The sequence below is a fragment of the Balaenoptera physalus genome, assembly GCF_965194825.1.
Source record: "Balaenoptera physalus genome assembly, chromosome: 13".
NCBI lineage: Eukaryota > Metazoa > Chordata > Mammalia > Artiodactyla > Balaenopteridae > Balaenoptera > Balaenoptera physalus.
The window spans coordinates 63638295-63657245 of record NC_138892.1 but is presented as its reverse complement, the minus strand read 5'-3'; the positions used below and the strand labels follow the sequence as shown (position 1 = coordinate 63657245).

Below are 18951 nucleotides of genomic sequence, written 5' to 3'. Positions count from 1 at the left end.
TCTTTAAAACTATATTTTGTGAAAGAAACTCTGTGTTCTTACTGTTTGCGGAAGTTCTGAGGTTCCCAATGATTTCAAATGCCAAGCAGTGAAAGGGGACTGAATAACACACTTATGATCTGTGTTTTTACTCTGTATTCATGGAATCTGATTATCATTTACCTCTTTTATTTTTCTTGCCTCCACCCCTAAACAAAATGAAAGGACTCCACAATGCAAAGGGTGAAGGAAAGATAACTGTTTATTTCAGTTGAGCAGACAAGCATGTCGAGCAAATGAAGACAGAAGAACACATAATCAAGAGTATATTGGGAGACGGAAACAGATTCTTTTTGATTATCCCCTACTGTTACTAGAGAGAAAAATGTCTTCAGATAACCAGTGGTCAGCAGATGAGGACGAAGGCCAGTTATCCCGACTGATCAGGAAATCTAGAGATTCCCCCTTTGTCCCTGAAGGTAAGTACAAGCCTTGACTGGATACTGTAAAGCTGTTTCTAATAAAACAATAATGCCTTACCCAGTATCTTTGAGTATTGAAATAGTTTATATAATTGAATGTTTTCAGATAATTGGAGCTAACCCCTTCTATGCATGAATGAGTTACACTTTCAACAGTTTCTAGTGTATAGCAAATCCTCAGTAAATATTAACTCTTATTATTATGAAGCATCAATTTTTTATTCTGTTTAATCCATTTTCATTAGCAGTCTATCGAAAATTACTAGTTCCCAGCCGATCTAAATAGGATTGATTGAATGGACTGTAACTTTTCTGTAATGACTCAGAATCAGCAGCAGCAGCATGAGTTTATTATTATACAGAGCCTATTAGAGACTATTGAGATGTATACAGACGGTCCTCAACTTACGACTTTTTGACTTTAAGATGATGAGAAAGCAATTCGCATTCAATAGAAACCATACTTTGAATTTTGATCTTTTCCTGGCCTAGCAATATGTAGTATGATACTCTCTTACGATGCTGGGCAGTGGCAGCTCCCAGTCAGCCTCGCCATCATAAAGGTAAACAACCAATACACTTACAACCACTCTGTACCCAACCATCCTGTTTTTCACTTTCAGTACAATATTCAATGAATTACATGAGATATTCAACACTGTATTATAAAATAGGCTTGTGTCAGATGATTTTGCCCAACTACAGGCTAATGTAAGTATTCCAAGCACGTTTAAAGTAGGCTAGGCTAAGCTATGATGTTCAATAGGTGAGGTGTATTAAATGAATTTTTGACTTACAGTATTTTCAACTTACGATGGGTTTTTCAAGGTGTAACCCTGTCATGAGTTGAGGAAGATTTACATGTCTCTTTGTTCTCTAATCAACTCCAACCTTTAAGTTCTTGTGTCGATGTTTATAGACTTTTCTGTTTCTTCCATTACTGTTGGGTACCATCAGAAACTTCTGCTTCTAATGTTCTCTGGTGTCAGAAGCTAGATACCCACGCTTAAAAGAACCATGAGTCAGTTCAGAGTAAAGAAGCTCTGAATGAAAGCCTGGGCCTACCTGTACACTTGAGAGCATGAACTTTGTGGTGTTCATGCTCTGTGGCTTGTTGCTGGCTTCCTGATGTGTTCCAGATGCTGAGGTTGATGGTTAAGTAAACTCCAGGTTAAAGAAGTATTATTCTGATTATACCTGGAGTCTTAGCCAGCCTCTTTATCCTTTCCCAACACATATTTGATATGTTTACATTTTAAACAAATACTATATGTATGTGGACTTTAAAAAAAACCCCACAAAATCTAAGCACCAATATTATGTTTTAAAATCTAAGCTTTCTCTTCTTTCTCTTTTGGATGCTTTAGCTGCCCTAGGCATTATTATTTAATACTTCAGCCATGCCTCTTTCCTTGTGCTTTTTTTGTCTGGAAACTATTAAAATAACTTATTTAAATCAGATGTACATACAGGGAACTATACTCAATATCCTGTTGTAAAGCATAATGGAAAAAAGTATGAAAAAGAATATATATATTATAACTGAATCACTTTGCTGTACAGCAGAAATTAACACATTGTAAATCAAATATACTTCAATAAAAATTTTTTTAAATATATATATATAAATCAGATGTACATAACTTTGTGATTAATTCCACAAAAGCCTCTAAATAGGTATGTCATATGTTTCCATTAAATGCCACTACAAATCTAGCAACTTTAGAAGTGTCATTATTCACATATCAAAAAGAATCAAAACTTTATAGTAATATTCTGTGTTTGAAAGTTCCACTTAATTTGATTAAGGCTTGTAATAGCACAAGAAATGGAGGCAAATAATTTTGTAGTGATTTATTCGTCTTCTTTAGCATTTTTAACTAGCAAAACAATTCAAGAACTCAGTGCCACTTGAACAGATCACTGTAATGAACAGAAATTAATCACTGTGCCTGTTGTAAATTAAATTGTTTTTCCAGAGACATTTAGCGTGATTAAAGTAGAAAGATAAAAGTGTTTCCAGCTAAATTCAGTTATATTCAAACTTTTAAAAATTGAAAAGAGATGTCAATTCTCCCCCAAACTCATCTATGGGTTTGCTGTATTTCCTATCAAAATCCTAGCAATGTTTTTTTGTAGACAGAAACAAGCTTATTCTAAAATTTATATAAAGGCAAAAGTTCTAGAATGGCTAAAACTACCTCTTTTAAGAAAAAGTATAAAGTAGGGCTTCCCTGATGGTGCAGTGGTTAAGAATCCTCCTGCCAACGCAGGGGACATGGGTTTGAGCCCTGGTCCGGGAAGATCCCACATGCCGTGGAGCAAGTAAGTCCATGCGCCACAACTACTGAGCCTGCGCTCTAGAGCCGGACGTGCCACAACTACTGAAGCCCGCATGCCTAGGGCTGGTGCTCCGCAACAAGAGAAGCCACCGCAATGAGAAGCCTGCGCACCGCAACGAAGAGTAGCCCCACTCGCCACAACTAGAGAAAGTCCACACACAGCAACGAAGACCCAACACAGCCAAAAATAAATAAATTAAATAAATTAAAAAAAAAAAAAGGAGGCAGTTGATCTCAAGGATGGATACCTTTAATAAAAAAAAAAAAAAGTATTAAGTGGAAGGAATCACCCCTACCAGATACTAAGGCTTAATATATAGATAGAGTAATCAAGACTGTGTGGTATTGATGAAGGGATAGATGCATAAATCAATAGGATGGAAGAGAGATCCCCCAAAATAGAGCCACACTTTTATTATGCAAGTTTCCTTTATTCTTATGTCAAAATATAGCATTTTTGTCCTTGTCACTTTTTTTTAAGTCTACCTTACCCCCTTTTAGATGTTATAAATATGCTGTTCTATTTTCTTCTAGATTTTGTTGATATTTTTATTTTCATATTTAATTCTAACCCATCCAGAATTCTTTTGTAGGGTCTGGTGTAAGATACAAATCCAAGTTAGTTCAAATAGTTTTTCCCTTATCTGTTATTTGGTTATCTTGATTTGTCATGGGTTAAGTTCTCACAGTGTTTCAAATCGCTTTCTAGAATTTTTCCTATTCAATTGATTCCTATTCAGTTTTCTGTTTTAGAGTCAATTACACAGAATCTTGGTTGTCCCAGCAGTATATTCACCCCTTGACATATGTAGTGAATACAGAAATATTTGTATGGGCTTCTGGAATTTTCTAGAATCACAGTTCTTCCCAGAGTCACATATTTCTCGTGCAAATATTCACACCTTTTTACCTCTCATTAAAATTTAATATCTCATTTTCACAGAAGAGTAAAGTTTCTTTCACTTTACTAGATTTACTCCTTATTTAATAACAAGTAGAGAGGAATAAAGCCAAACACCCAAAAGCTATGAATGCTGAGATTTTGGTTGGTTCACTCACTGGTTAAGTGACTTGCCCCAAATAAAAGTCTTGCAGCCTATAAATTTGAAGCCATGCCTCAGGAAAATTAGAAATTACTAGACAAGTTACTATAGTATACAGTTCAGGTTTTTCTGGGAAGAGTCAAAACTGCAAATATTGAATCCATGAGTGAAGTATCCATTGGTATCTTGCCTGCTTATCTTCCAGGTACTGATCCCTTGCACAGTCTTTTATGCAATTCTCTAAGCTCTTGGGAATTTTAGCCTGCTATTTTTATAATCCCTACATTTTTAATTTACAGGGATAGCAGGCTTTACGACTGTGGGGTCCTATGGTCTTTACAAGTTAAAATACAGAAGAGATCAGAAAATGTCCATTCATCTTATCCACATGAGAGTTGCTGCCCAAGGATTTGTTGTAAGAGCTGTGACTCTAAGTAACCTGCTTAATTTGTATCTTGTGTTCAACTGTCTTTGAGAGTATTTTGATTTATTCATCCATTCATATTAGAGAGTATTTTTATTTATTCATTCATATTCATTCATGAATATTGGGTCAAGATGATGTAATGGAGGAGGAATGGTAAGAAAGACAGCGATCTTCACTTGGTTGAGGTTGCTGCCCAGTTATAGGCTTAATCTCTTGGTATTTTAAGCACTGGAAAAAAAAACCTCAGTAGGCAAAAGGTACAGACTTCTAGTTATAAAATAAACGAGTCATGGGGATGTAATGTACAGCATAGTGACTATAGTCAATAATACTGTATTGCATATTTGAAAGTTGCTACGAGGGTAGACCTTGAAAGTTCTCATCACAAGAAAAAAATTCTGTAACTATATATGGTAATAGATGTTAACTAGGCTTATTGTAATCATTTCATAATACATACAAATATAGAATCATTATGTTGTACACCATAAATTCAAATTGTATGTGAATTATACTTCAATCTAAAAAAAGAAAAACCCAGTGAAGACCTAGGTTATAGTTTCTGTTATCCTGTATAGTGAAAGGAGCAGTGAATAGTTTATACCCTGTATAACTCAGCTATTCCAAGCTTGAGCAATAGGCAATTTTTTATTAGTCTATAAATTAAGCAATATTTACACAGTCAAATCCAAAGAATGGGTATAAAATTATCTGGTTGATTCAGGTTATAGCAGCAGCTAAATCATTTAGTTCTAACAAGGAGTCTACTTTGGGACCTAAATTACCTAAAATTTTTGTCTACGTTAATGAGAACAAGTCACAATGTTCTTAGCTCCCCTTCATGCTGTGCAAAGTAGAATCAGCCTGAGTAGGTCTAGGATTATGGGATGATGGGTGTGGGGCTTGCCTATAGGGAGTTATATGGTAATTATCTTTTTACTATGAGCTGTGATATGTGAGTCTTGAACAAAATACAACAAGAAACTTTACTACGAAGTAACAGGCTTCATTTTCATCATTCAGAAAACACTTATGAGCATGAGCTAAGTGCAAGGCACTGTGCTGGTCTAGAGATACAGCAGTGAAACTAACTCTCTACCCTCAACTAGTTTAATCTCCTTAGGGAGAGAGATCAAGAGCAGGAGAAGACAATAGAAAGTCAGAGGTACTAGATAAGATAACACAGGTTGCTATGGAAGCACAAGCACAAAGGAGAGGCATTTAACTAGGGCTGAGAGTCCAGGGAGGCTTCTCTAAGGATGCAAACCATGTGATGAGCCAAGAATGTAGAGGAATTAACTAAGCAGAGAAGGAGGTCAGGATTCTAGGCAGAGGAAAAAAACAAAGGCACAGAAGCGTGGCATGTTAGTGTAACTCGACACAGTTTGGTATGGTAGGCGAATCAATCAGTGTTTGATGAGACTGCAGAGCTAGGAGTAGTAACATATAGTAAGAGATTTATTTTAGGTATTTGGACTTAGTAATTGTGAGGCTCTTGCTTATGTATCAGGATCTGGGAACTGAAGTGGGCAGAGCAAGCAGTTAGAACAGGTAGATGAAAAATGAGAGAAGCAAGAAAAATCTGGAACCTGCAAGGATGAGCTGAAACACACAGGATGGTCTGGAATCCTTATGGATTTCTCACCATCTCTAAACCTCCAAATTTGATGATGGAGTGACATAGAAAAAGCTGATGCCCCTCATCCTGGAGCTAAACGTGGACCTGGCCAAGGAGTCAGAGAAGGTGAAAGAGGAAATTCAGCAGGAGCCATGGTAGCTGCACTCCTGATTGCTGCCCCATGCCAACCAGGTGGGCCAGCAGATAAGCAAAAATATGCTGCAGCAGTGCCTTCCCAGGTAAAAAGAATTTGGCTGCTGCTTTACTTCTACCTTCTAAATCTCATGCAAAATGTCTCTTGCGCAATTTTTCAGGGAATGAAAGGAAAGGAATTCTGGAAAATCTAGTTATAGTTTAGCTAAGTTGATACATTACAGATCCGTCACTGTCTATCCCTTGTCAACCTGGCATCCATGTAGACCTCTTTTAATACACTTACCTTCAAATAAAGACAATGGCAAAATCAACCATCCTTTGTATAACCAAAACCATGCCTACTCTCCCCCAAAAGAGGATACAAAATCCCTTTGTCCATCTTTGGGTGATGTTGATTCATCTTTGAACTGAGTCGTATTCCCTTTTGATATCCTGTGATTTAAATCCTGAGATATAAAGTTAACTACTATTAACACTTCTTATATTAGATGGTAGGTAAATGGAAATGGAAAATAGAAAAAAATTGGTGACTGTATACACAAGTATATTCATATCAAAATAAGGAAGAAATATTCATAACTATCACAGTCTTTGTTTCTGCAACTGGTCGGATGATCATGGCTCATATTATAACTATGTTTTTCCACTGGCCATTTCATCCACCCTTTGCCTTCCGAAAGCACCTTGGCTGTTCATGGTTATTTGACTGGGGTGTTGACCCAAACATTCTTAAATGATCTGGGTCACTAATGATCCTTCCTGTACTGGGTGTAATTTTCCACCTTCTTTAATCACATGACATGGAACTACTAAGAAATGCCCAGAAGGTATACATTCCAGACACAGTCCTCCTTACCAATATAGTAGCAATTTGCCCTTGATAGACCAGATCAATGTAATGGACTAATGTGATGTCCTGTGGAATAGAGAGATGATCAAGGTCCTGCAGACTAGATTGTGGCATAGGGCTGGAGAGTTCACACAGCCGTGAGACTGAACACTGAAAGTATACTGCTGGCCCTGCCAGATGAAAGCAAACTGCTTCTGATGGTCTTTACTAAAAGGTATACAGGAAAAAGCAATCAATCAGATTAATAGCTGCAAAACAAATAGCAAAAATTGTGTTGATTTGCTATAGCAATGAAACCACACCTGTACAGAAGCTGCAATTAGACTGATCACCTGATTAAGTTTATAGAAATCCATTATCATTCTCCAAGATCCATCTGTCTTCTGGCCAAAGAGGCAAAATGAATGGAGATATGGTAGGAATCACCACCCTGGCATCTTTAACGTCCTTGATGATGACACTAGTCTCCTACAATCCCTCTGGGAATGCAGTATTGCTTTGGTAATAGAAGCATTTAGAATGGCTTGCACTGCACTTCCCTGATGGCACAGTGTTAAGAATCGCCTGCCAATGCAGGGGACACGGGTTTGAACCCTGGTCTGGGAAGATCTCACAGGCTGCAGAGCAACTGAGCCCATGTGCCACAACTACTGAGCCCGTGTGCCGTAACTACTGAGCCCACGTACCACAATTACTGAGCCCACGTGCCACAACTACTGAAGCCCATGCACCTAGAGCCTGTGCTCCACAACAAGAGAAGCCACCGCAATGAGAAGCCCACTCGCTGCAACTAGAGAAAAGCCCGCACACAGCAATGAAAACCCAACACAGCCAAAAATAAGTTAATTAATTAATTAATTAATTTTTTAAAAAACCAACAATGGCTTACACTTGGCTTTCCCTACCATAATAGCCCTTACTCCACAGGTCAGGGAACCAATGTGAGGATTCTGATAGTTGCTGAGTATGTCTATTCCAATGACACATTCCATAACTGGGGAAATAACATAAGGTAGGTTCAGGGACCCACCAGACCAACTGTAAAATAGACCTACAGCAAAACTCCACTGACCTGGCCATAAACTCCTAGTTCGACTGGTAGAACACACTAATTCTCCAGGCATTAGTATCAATTCAAAATCAATATTTAACAATGTCCCAGAGATGTGATTATTTCCCCTTCCTCTTGCACAGGCACCCTGCTGAATAGTCATAGGTGCCTTTGGGGAAGACTAGAAGGAGGATTTATAGTATTTGCATTTTTGGCTGTGAAACAGGGTCTTTCCTTAAGGAGGTCTGACCTCTCGTTTATTCCAGGGACTTTGGGTCTGTGAATTGACTCAAATTTGGGAACTGGTTGAGGGGCCATGGCTCTCTATTGTGATGATTCAAGTCAAACTTCTGTTCGCCAGACCTAGAGCTTTTCTGCCTACATGCTGCTCACCACTTTCAACTCTAGGTACAACATAATCAATTAGTCAATGCCAAAGATATTTGTGGCTTAGACTATTTTGATTACTGCTTAGGCTTTGCTGCCCATTACAGTAATCATGCTTTCCTTGTCTTTGTCAATTAAAAGCTGCCGCTTGACCCCTGCCACCCCACAATCCCATCATCCCTACTGAATTCAGGGAGCCCAGAAATTCCTACTGTCATTTCTGGCTTATAGGAAATCATTACCATAGACCTCTTCAAGGAGGCCAGGGCTCCCTTCACAAATGTACTTCTCACAGCTCTGCAGAAGGAAGGAGATATATTTAGGGGGTGAGTGAGCAGGATAAATCCAGTCTAACATTCCAATCTCCCTAAGCCTTTGAATACCTTCCTTTATGGCAAAGTTTCTCAATCTCAGTACTATTGACATTTTGGACTGGATTATTCTTTGTTGCGGAGGACTGTCCTGTGCATTACAGAATGTTCAGCAGCAACCCTGGCTTCTACCCACTAGATGCCAATGGTACCCACCCACCCGCGCTGTGACAGCCAAACACGTCTCCAGACATTGCCAGATTTCCTTGGGGAACAAACTTGCCCCAGTAAAGAAGAATCACTGCTGTACCATGGAAGTATACTAAGGAAGTTGTGGTATTTCAACTTCATTTAGTGGAGACTACTTTTTGGTCCAAGTTTCAGTCATTCTCAGACAGAGAGAAGGACTGTTTCTACTGGCAAAGGAGTCTCAGTAAGATATAGGGGCTCAAGGACCCAGTTTCACTGAAATCTGCTTATATGTCCCCATCCCAATTTTCAGAGTCCCTCGCCTTCCAAAGCAGTGCTCTAAACGTTTTTTCTTTTTTAATATTTATTTATTTGGCTGCGCCAGGTCTTAGTTGTAGCACGAGGGATCTTCATTGCGACATACAGGGTCTTTTTTAGTTGCGGCATGCAGGCTCTAGTTCCCTGACAAGGGATCGAACCCCTGACCCCTGCTTTAGGAGTGTGGAGTCTTAACCACTGGACCACCAGGGAAGTCCCCAATGCCCTAAACTTTAACATAAGAGGTGTTATGAGGTTGGGAATTTAATCTGTGTTGTGATCAGTCACTCACAGGGTTTGCCCCTGTGTACATTTTTCAAAAATACCAGTCTCATGGCTACAGGAGTTAAGAGTTTCTTTTTAGAAAGTCATAAAGCTTTCAGGTCCCTCACAAGACCTTGAGCTAGGAATTTAAAGCCATGAGCCCATCATATAGTTTTCCCAAGTTCTCCAGCACATTTAAAAGTTACTAATTTATTATACTCCTTATTTCCACTAAATGTTCTATGACAATAAATACTTGATCACCCAAAGCCTTGCTTTCTATAGGCACCTGATTAAGGGTATCTGCAAGGTGATAATTTTTTTGATGTTTTGCTACCACATGCCATGGACTGGTAGCATACTCTTTGCCACTGGAGGGGAAAAAAAAAAAAAAGCCCATTAATACCTTTATATCTAATCAGATCAGAGAACCAACTCCAGATAACCCAGAACCAATTCAGAGAACCAATGCTCAGGGTTATGTTCCTCTGGAAGCTTCCAATACCAAATTCTGGATCCGTCAGTTCAATCAGAGAAGGAAAACTACTAGTAGTGATATATAAAAAGGGATTTATTATAGAGATATGACCTTAAGCAATTTTGGGAGCTGGCTGAACAGTCCATGTTAGGTTGTTGGTTATATTTCTAATGCTGGCACCTGAAGTTAACAAGGCAGCAATTGGGAAAGAAAAATAAACTAGAATCTGCAAGGGTGAGCTGGAACCCACAAAGACAAATGGAAACTTGAGTCAGTCTTGCTGACTCCAACCTTGATCATGGCATGACCTTTAGGAAAAACTGGAACCCTCTATCATGGAGCTAATCCACACCTGGCCCAGGAGCCAGAAAAGCTAACGGAGGAGATCCAGAAGGAGCTGAAGGATTTGTGGGCCTGACTGCTGCCCATCAACAGCGAGGTGAGCCAGCAGATAAACAACAACATACACAAGCTGTAATAGCACCTGGTGCTCTGCACCAAGCCTTCCAAGTGCAAAAAGAATTTGGCAGCTCCTGCTTCAACTTTCACCTTCAAATCTCAAATAAAATGTCTCTCATGGCCAAGCTAACCTGGAACTATGCAGGGAAGGGAATTCTGGAAAACACAGTAACAGCTTAGTTAAATTGATATAAAACAAATCCCCCAATAGATTTATACGGTTGCTAGTTGAGGAGTAAAAAGATGAAGTGCCAGTGAAGGGTTTAAACAGGAGAGTAACAGTCAGAATAGCATCTAAAAGATGCCTGCTGGGATACTTCCCTGGTGGTCCAGTGGTTAAGACTCCGCGCCTCCAATCCAGGGGGCGCAGGTTCGATCCCTGGTTGGGGAACTAAGGTCCCACATGGCACTTGGCCAAAAGAAAAAAAGAAAGATGCCTGCTGTACAGAAAGATCAGAAACAGGCAACATGAAACTGTTTGTTTAGGGATACTCAACAGACTGTCACACTATAAAGGCAAGGAAAACTATTATCATAAAATTCAGAACAGTGGTTACCTATGAAAAAGGGAGGGGAATATGATCAGAAAGGGAAACCTGGAGGCTTCCAGGATGCCTGTAATATTCTACTTCTTGACCCATAATTACAGGTGTTCATTCTACAACTATCTGTTAATCTGGTCATTTAAGTTTTATGAACTATTTTCCATGCATATTTATATCACCATGAAGAAAGTGTTAAGAGGAAAAAGAAAATGATTAGAGATGATTTGCAAAGGAGGGGAGAAAAAAGGCAGAAGCCAATTAGATGATGAATTGGATGTGAATTAAGGCAGTGGCAATGGCAACAGAGAGGAGATGGATTCTAGAAATACTGAGGACTCAGCAGCTAAGTGATTGGAAAAAGGAAGGAAGGAAGAATCAAGGATGACTTCTAGGTTTCTGGTCTGGGCAACCAGATGAAAGGTTTGCCTTTCACACATAAACAGAATGAAGAAGAAAGAACAGGTTTGGTGAGAGGATGAGTACATATTGGATAAAACAATAATAACATATAATGAGTGCTTATGATGTGTAAGTCACTCTGCTTATATATCATTATCTCATTTAATCTTAATAAATACCTACTTTGACACCACCTGGTGTATTGCAGTACAACTCAATACTGATGTTAACCACGTGGAGCTCACATCAGATGCCTCAGGTTTAAGGACATGGTTCCCAAAAACACCGCTCTTCTTTCAGACACTGCCATTGGGGTTTCCCAGACCACCTGCACTTCTGACCAACTGGCTACAAATTCAAGGTTTCCCAAGACTCCCTCAGGTTTGATATTTCACTAGAAGAACTTATAGTACTTAGGGAAGCACCGTACTCACAATTACAATTTCATTATAAAGTATACAAATCAGGACCAAATAGACACATAGGGTAAGGTCTGGGAGGGTACCAAACTCAAAATCTCCCCCTGTGGAATTGGTGCATGTCACCCTCCCAGCACATCCATGTGTTTACCAACCAAGAAACTCCACTGAGCTTCAGTGTCCAGAGTTTTTACTGGGGCTTCATTATGTAGGCGTGATTGACTGAATCATTGGCCACATGACTGAACTCAATCTCCAGTCCTACTCCCCTCCCTGCAAGTCTAAGAACCCTCTAATCACATGGCTGGTCTTCTGGCATGACTAGCCACATCCTGAAGCTACCTAGGAGCCCACCATGAGTCACCTAATTAGCATAAATTCAGGTATGACTCAAGGGGCTCATGACCAGACAAAGTCTTTATTAAACAACAATACTCAATGAGGTAGGTACTGTTATTATCCTGTTTTACAGATAAGGAAACTGAGGCTTAGAGAGGAAAGGTTACCTGTTCACAGTAACATGGGCAATCTATTCCAGAGCCTGAACTCTTAATTTTATATTATACTGACTAAGACACCTATGGAAGATGTCTCTAAATTACAGTACTCATACCCTAGTTGATGTATAAGGAGGTCCATGGGGACGTGGGAAGAAAATATTTTTATCTTAAAAACAAAAAAGCAGGACTTCCCTGGCAGTCCAGTGGTTAAGACTCCATACTCCCAATGCAGGGGGCATGGGTTCAATCCCTGGTCGAGGAACTAAGATCCCGCATGCATGCCGCACCGCATAGCCAAAAATAACCAAGAACAAAAAAGCTTTACCAGTACACAGACTGACCATAGTACATTTATATGGTTTATAAATAAATGTGCATTTTGAGGGGCACGCTCAACATATTTACTTATATACAATTTTAAAGTTTTGGAGACCACCTAACTATGGGTATGGAAATGTCACATATAATCTATACATGGGTCTCACATTCAGAAGAGATCTAACTTGCTTACCAGTGAAGCAACAGGTGTGAATGAGGAGAGAAAACGGTTGGGATCAGAACTCCAGGGAACACCAACATTTAAGAGGTAGGCAAGAGGTTAATAATTATTTGTGCAGATATCTAATTTGCTATCTAATTGAGATGAGAACTAACTTGCCCTTTAGGCTCTGTGCACTTTTTGTAGGTATTAACAGGAGATGTCAGAAATAAAGCTGAAGGAAAATGAAGTAAAGGTTTAGTTCAGACAATCTACTAGATAGCTGATGCCTTGACAATTGATATGGATGGGGAGAGTGGTGACTTGTAGTTTAAATCTGTGACTCCCTAACTTGCTTTATTTGTTTGTTTGGTTTTTATAAATTTATTTATTTATTTTTGTCTGTGTTGGGTCTTCGTTGCTGATGTGGGCTTTCTCTAGTTGCGGCGAGAGGGGGCTGCTCTTTGTTGTGGCGTGTGGGCTTCTCATTGCAGTGTCTTCTCATTGCGAAGCACGGGCTCTCGGTGTGCAGGCTTCAGTAGTTGTGGCACGCGGGCTTCAGTAGTTGTGTCGCGCAGGCTCAGTAGTTGTGGCGTATGGGTTTAGTTGCTCCATGGCACGTGGGATCTTCCCGGACCAGGGCTCAAAGCCATGTCCCCTGCATTGGCAGGCGGATTCTTGACCACTGTGCCACCAGGGAAGCCCCCTAACTTGCTTTGGATATGAACATTTGCTGCCATCCCTGGAATTCACTGAAGCAGCTCCTCTCTTCCTCAGGATATTTTCCCTGACCACTTCCGCCTTTCTGCATGGCCCTAGGACCTCATCCTTGGGGAAGATGTACATTTATCTCATCTGCCTAAACATAGCTAATTCATTCACTGGACTGTAAATCCCTAGAAGCAGGGATTAGATCCATTTACCTTGCTTTTCTTCAGAATACTGAGTACTAGTAGACACTGAATAGATGTTTTCTAAGTTGAAGTGCCTATTGTTTTTATCTCAAGATCTAGCCAAATCTTCCCACTTTCCCTTCTCACCAATATTTTAAAATTCAAACTTTAGGGTGGCATTGTAACGTCACAAATTCAGATTTATACTGATCCTAAAGGGCTCATATATTTGTTTTTTGTTTTTTTTTCCTGGAGTCACTCATATGATCCAAGACAAAAATTAATAAGATAGAGGGCGTTTGTTTGTTTTTTAATTGTAGGTTAGTTTTAGAAAAAATACAAGTGAAGAAATTCAGTGTTTGTTTCCCATGGATACTCTATTGATATACATCTTTTTGTTTCTAGGTGGTCTCTATTCTACGTATAAGGATTACATTAGACCTCGATCCTTCAGTGTGTCCAAAAAATGAAGCTTCAGACAAGAAAAACAAGAAGCCTTCTGAAAACTATTTATTATGAAGAATTTTTAATATGTAGCAAATTATACTGCAGAAGTTTCAGCCGGAATTCTCATAGACTTCAGCTGTTTAAGAAGTCGATTTCCAAATCAACAATCATAGTCAGCTCAAAAATATCTTTCTTGATGTCTTTCAAAGGCTCGGCCATGATTTTCTGACTTTTAAAATTTTTATTTTCTAGTTAGTGGCAGAAAATAATCTATATTATGCCAAATCAATCTGAAAATTAGGAGTTATATAGTAGCTACAGAAAAATTTTCTCTATCCATATTAAATATGATGCTCTATTCATAGCTTAATTCTCCACAAACAGGGCAAGGTAATTAAGGCTTTCATAAACGCCTTTTTAGAATGGGCAAAAATTACATCAGAGGAGAATGGCCATGTTGTTATTTAAATCTGGTTCACCACTGTGCACCTCACTCTTATATAAAAACTTGACTAATTTACCACAAACGTAAAGGCCTTAACATTTAAATATCTGTGTATTCATTTTTATACTTCTTGAAAGTATTTTTAGGAGTACAAAGGTAAATTGCTAAAAAAATCCCTTTTCCCTCAGATGGCAGTATTGAGGGAAAAAAGGATTTAGTCCAGAAGTGCTACTGCTACTCTGGTATGACACTGTAGAAAACACAAGAAACAAAGAAGATATTAAATGTTAAGTATACCTGTGGCATCAAACTCCTCTGTAATTACCCTAGGGTTCTAAAACCTAAGCTAGACCTTGTTAGTCATAACTGCCGTGGCTCAGATTTATTCCCTGACTCCAGGCCTGGGAAAGAAAACAAAACAAAAAAGTACCCACTGAGATAAAATCAAGAATACACTGTAATATAATCTGTGGTGCTGATTTCCTCTTCCTTGATGTTGCCTGTAGTGGAGGAATACTCTGACAGGAAGGTGAAGTCTAATGTTTGGGAAGGGAAAGACACAGCAATATCTGAAAATATATCTGCATTCTAGACATTACCCACTGTTCTGTGTATTATATACACTTTTCTCTACTGGCACAGGGTAATTATTTTAAAAGTTGCCATCTGTACTCTTCTAGTGCCACCAACAAGTACACGTTTCAGTCAACACTGTCCTCCTTAGAAAATAGGCAAGGAGGGACTTCCCTGGTGGCGCAGTGGTTAAGAATCCACCTGCCATTGCAGGGAACACGGCTTTGAGCCCTGGTCCGGGAAGATCCCACATGCTGCGGAGCAACTAAGCCCGTGTGCCACAACTACTGAACCTGTGCTCTAGAGCCTGCAAGCCACAACTAAGCCTGTGAGCCACAACTACTGAAGCCCACGCGCCTAGAGCCTGTGCTCCGCAACAAGAGAAAACACCGCAATGTGAAGCCCACGCACTGCAACGAAGAGTAGCCCCCGCTCGCTGCAGCTAGAGAAAGCCTGTGTGCAGCAACAAAGACCCAGTGCAGCCAAAAATAAATTAATTAATAAAAAAAAAAAAAGAAAATAGGCAAGGAAAGAATCCAACTACTTTATTCTACTAGAGTAAATATTCCAGCAGTTGGCTCTAATATGTTCCATGAAAGTCAGAAAAATTTAAGATGGCTGGCATAGAAATGTCATCCTTCATGTTGATTACACAATGAAAAGATCCTTCTAATCAGGCTACCAGAAAGATCCCACTCTCTCAATATATGCTCAGCAGTAAAAATAGATTAACTGAAGTGTTTAATCAGAAATGGGCTTTTCTCACAAAACCCAAGAGATTCCAAAATTTTGTCGTAATCTTACTCTGAAAGTACTAAAGTAATATATTTATTGCTTGAAAAAAGCAATGAAAAATATTTATTAAGAGTATTATGCCTGAGAGCTCACAAATTATGTTTAAATTAAAATGTAAAATCTTGTATGGAGAAAAGTTAAGTATGCAGGATGCCCATTCACCCACATTAGCCTGGGTAAAGATGGGAAGCCATTGCAGGAGGACCTTATAAATAGATAAAATACAGTACCTGAATTAACACAATACTTCTGGAGCAAAGGTTTGGTGGCTTAATATCATAATGTTTAAAACTGAGAAGGCTATTTTCATCGTCTGCTGTAACCTCTGCCTCACTGACTAATTAAACTATTTCATGTGCCTGGATGTGCTCTGACTGCCTTTTATATTAGGCCAACACACAGTTAGGTAGCAGCTGCTCAGTAACAATTATTTAATTGTATTTTTCTAACATTCTGGGTATACACTGTCAGAGCATCCTTTTAAAAATTGACTCCACAGTGTTAAACCCCAGGAACTGAGTGAGTATACGCATCTAGGTTAATCTTAAGATTGAATACATTGGGATTTCCCTGGCGATCCAGAGGTTAATACTCCAGACTTCCACTGCAGGGGGCGAGGGTTCAATCCCTGGTTGGGGAGCTAAGATCCCACATGCGGCACAGCACGGCCAAAAACAAAAAGATTGAATATATTAATATCTATATAAGCACATAACATAGAAATCCGGATTTGTAAATCATAAATTAAAGAATAATTTAATATTCTTAACTTAGCATAAAACTTTACCCAAGACTCACTCTTTAGACATCAATCTTCTCTACTGGTTTTGCATGACTCAGTTTGCTTTATTATCAAATTTTCTGATTACAGGAGTTAGATGACCTGAGGGGTATACTTATAAATTTTTGTAAACTCTAGTCTGTTCCCAGTAACATACAGTTAAAGAATGGAGAAAAGCTACAGAAATCCCTCAAGTACTTAATCTCTGTTTAACCAACCACCTTATCTTTTTATGAGTTGCAAAACAGGATTTTTTTTTTTTGCTTTTTTTTCTTTCCCCAAATATTCTCTGGTAGTGAAACTACTGAGAAATGAAATTGCCCATGGAGGGAGGAAAATCCAACAAACTGATTCATCTAGATTGCTGTCTCTGTATACAGAAACCAAAACACTGATATGGGAAAGGAAATAGTTAATCAAGTCCTGGAAGCACAGAGAGTCCCATATAGGATAAATCCAAGGAGAAACACGCCAAGACACATATTAATCAAACTATCAAAAATTAAATATAAAGAAAACATATTAAAAGCACCAAGGGAAAAACAACAAATAACACACAAGGGAATCCCCATAAGGTTAACAGCTGATCTTTCAGCAGAAACTCTGCAAGCCAGAAGGGAGTGGCAGGATATACTTAAAGTGATGAAGGAGAAAAACCTACAACCAAGATTACTCTACCCAGCAAGGATCTCATTCAGATTTGATGGAGAAATTAAAACCTTTACAGACAAGCAAAAGCTGAGAGAGTTCAGCACCACCAAACCAGCTTTACAACAAATGCTAAAGGAACTTCTCTAGGCAAGAAACACAAGAGAAGGAAAACACCTACAATAACAAATGCAAAACATTTAAGAAAACGGGAATAGGAACATACATATCGATAATTACCTTAAATGTAAATGGATTAAATGCTCCCACCAAAAGACACAGACTGGCTGAATGGATACAAACTCATTTTTTAAGTCGCTTTTTCAAGTAAAAGCTGATAAGTGGCGTTAACTCAGTTTCATTTTTGAGATCAGAAGGTCTCTAACCTGGGTTGCAAGGCTGCTGCTCTTATCAGAAGTTTCAAGCGCCATGAAGTAGAAATGAGGGAATTTGAAAGTATCATCTTGGAAAAAATCCCTGCCACTTAGAGGATCAAATCATTATAAATGAACATAGGCAATGTCTGGATTGTTTTAAGTCTTACTGAAAGGTGCTAAGTTTTAAAATAAGGCAGAGAGGTTGGATATTTAATTTTTATGCTGAAAGAGAAAAGTGATGCTCGAACACACAAAGGCTGCAGGGTTTGCAAACTCAATGCCTTTGGGGCTGGAAGGAAATGAAAGAAGGCATGGATGCCACCCTGGAGTATATTCCATTAAAAATGGATAGCTGGGCATGGACTTATATAACACTACCAAATGTAAAATAGATAGCTAGTGTGAAGCAGCCACATAGCACAGGGAGATCAGCTCGGTGCTTTGTGACCACCTAGAGGGGTGGGATAGGGAGGGTGGGAGGGAGGTGCAAGAGGGAGGAGATATGGGGATATATGTATATGTATAGCTGACTCACTTTGTTATAAAGCAGAAACTACCATTGTAAAGCAATTATACTCCAATAAAGATGTAAAAAAAAAAAAAAAAAAAAGGGATAGCTGCCATTCAGTTCAAGCCAACTGCACTTCCGTGAAGGAACGTGGGCCCAGTGTTGAAAATCTTCTGACTTTTCAATCAGATTGTTATGCAGAAACTTTCAAGTTTTAAATATTAAACGTTTTATTATAAAAATTTTATGGAAAAAAAAATCCTGGTTAGGAAGAGGGGGTCAAAAAATATCTATAAGCCACATGTAGGCAGGCAGCTTGTGACATGTGGACAAATCTTCCAAGTCCCAGTCTAGTTCTCATCTCACACTATTATACTTGGTATATATAACTTAAAACGCTTAGCATTCCCTAGGAGAGTCAGCATGAGAAATATTAGCCACTCTGGGAAATAGACTTTGGACCTAGAAATGGTGTTTGGAGTGTTAATGGGAAAAGTGGGAAGAAAAGACATGGTGGGACTATACACACATCAGAAAGAAAACTAATACCTCCATTATCTTCTGTTGGGACTTACAAAGTTAAATGTTAGAATTCTTTTTATACCTACAACTTAAATGCTAGAATGGGCTGAGTTACAATGCAGCAAGGAAAACTGATCATTGGTTTAAGTGTGATTTCTGGATCCTGTTCGTAGGCATTAAGCTCTTTGGAAAATACCATCATATCTCTGAAAAAAACTCAAGAAAAGCAACAAAGAAAATAACAATCACAAAGCACACCGACAACCA

The 18951-nt window shown here is 38.9% G+C and overlaps 1 protein-coding gene across 1 annotated transcript; it reads left to right on the top strand.

Annotated features, from left to right (window-relative positions):
* Window positions 1-227: 227 nt before the first annotated feature.
* HIGD1C (HIG1 hypoxia inducible domain family member 1C) lies at window positions 228-18264 on the top strand. The gene is made up of 3 exons (XM_082421517.1): window positions 228-458; window positions 4146-4280; window positions 13994-18264. The coding sequence occupies exons 1-3, from the start codon at window positions 365-367 to the stop codon at window positions 14056-14058; spliced, it is 294 nt and encodes a 97-aa protein (XP_082277643.1). The 5' UTR covers window positions 228-364; the 3' UTR covers window positions 14059-18264.
* Window positions 18265-18951: the final 687 nt, after the last annotated feature.

Excerpts from the sequence above, each read along its gene's own strand:
- HIGD1C (XM_082421517.1), top strand. The coding sequence starts at position 365 with ATGTCTTCAGATAACCAGTGGTCAGCAGATGAGGACGAAGGCCAGTTA. Across the intron at positions 459-4,145 it reads TTCCCCCTTTGTCCCTGAAG|GGATAGCAGGCTTTACGACT; the intron begins GTAAGTACAAGC and ends TTTAATTTACAG. Across the intron at positions 4,281-13,993 it reads TGTAAGAGCTGTGACTCTAA|GTGGTCTCTATTCTACGTAT; the intron begins GTAACCTGCTTA and ends TTTTGTTTCTAG.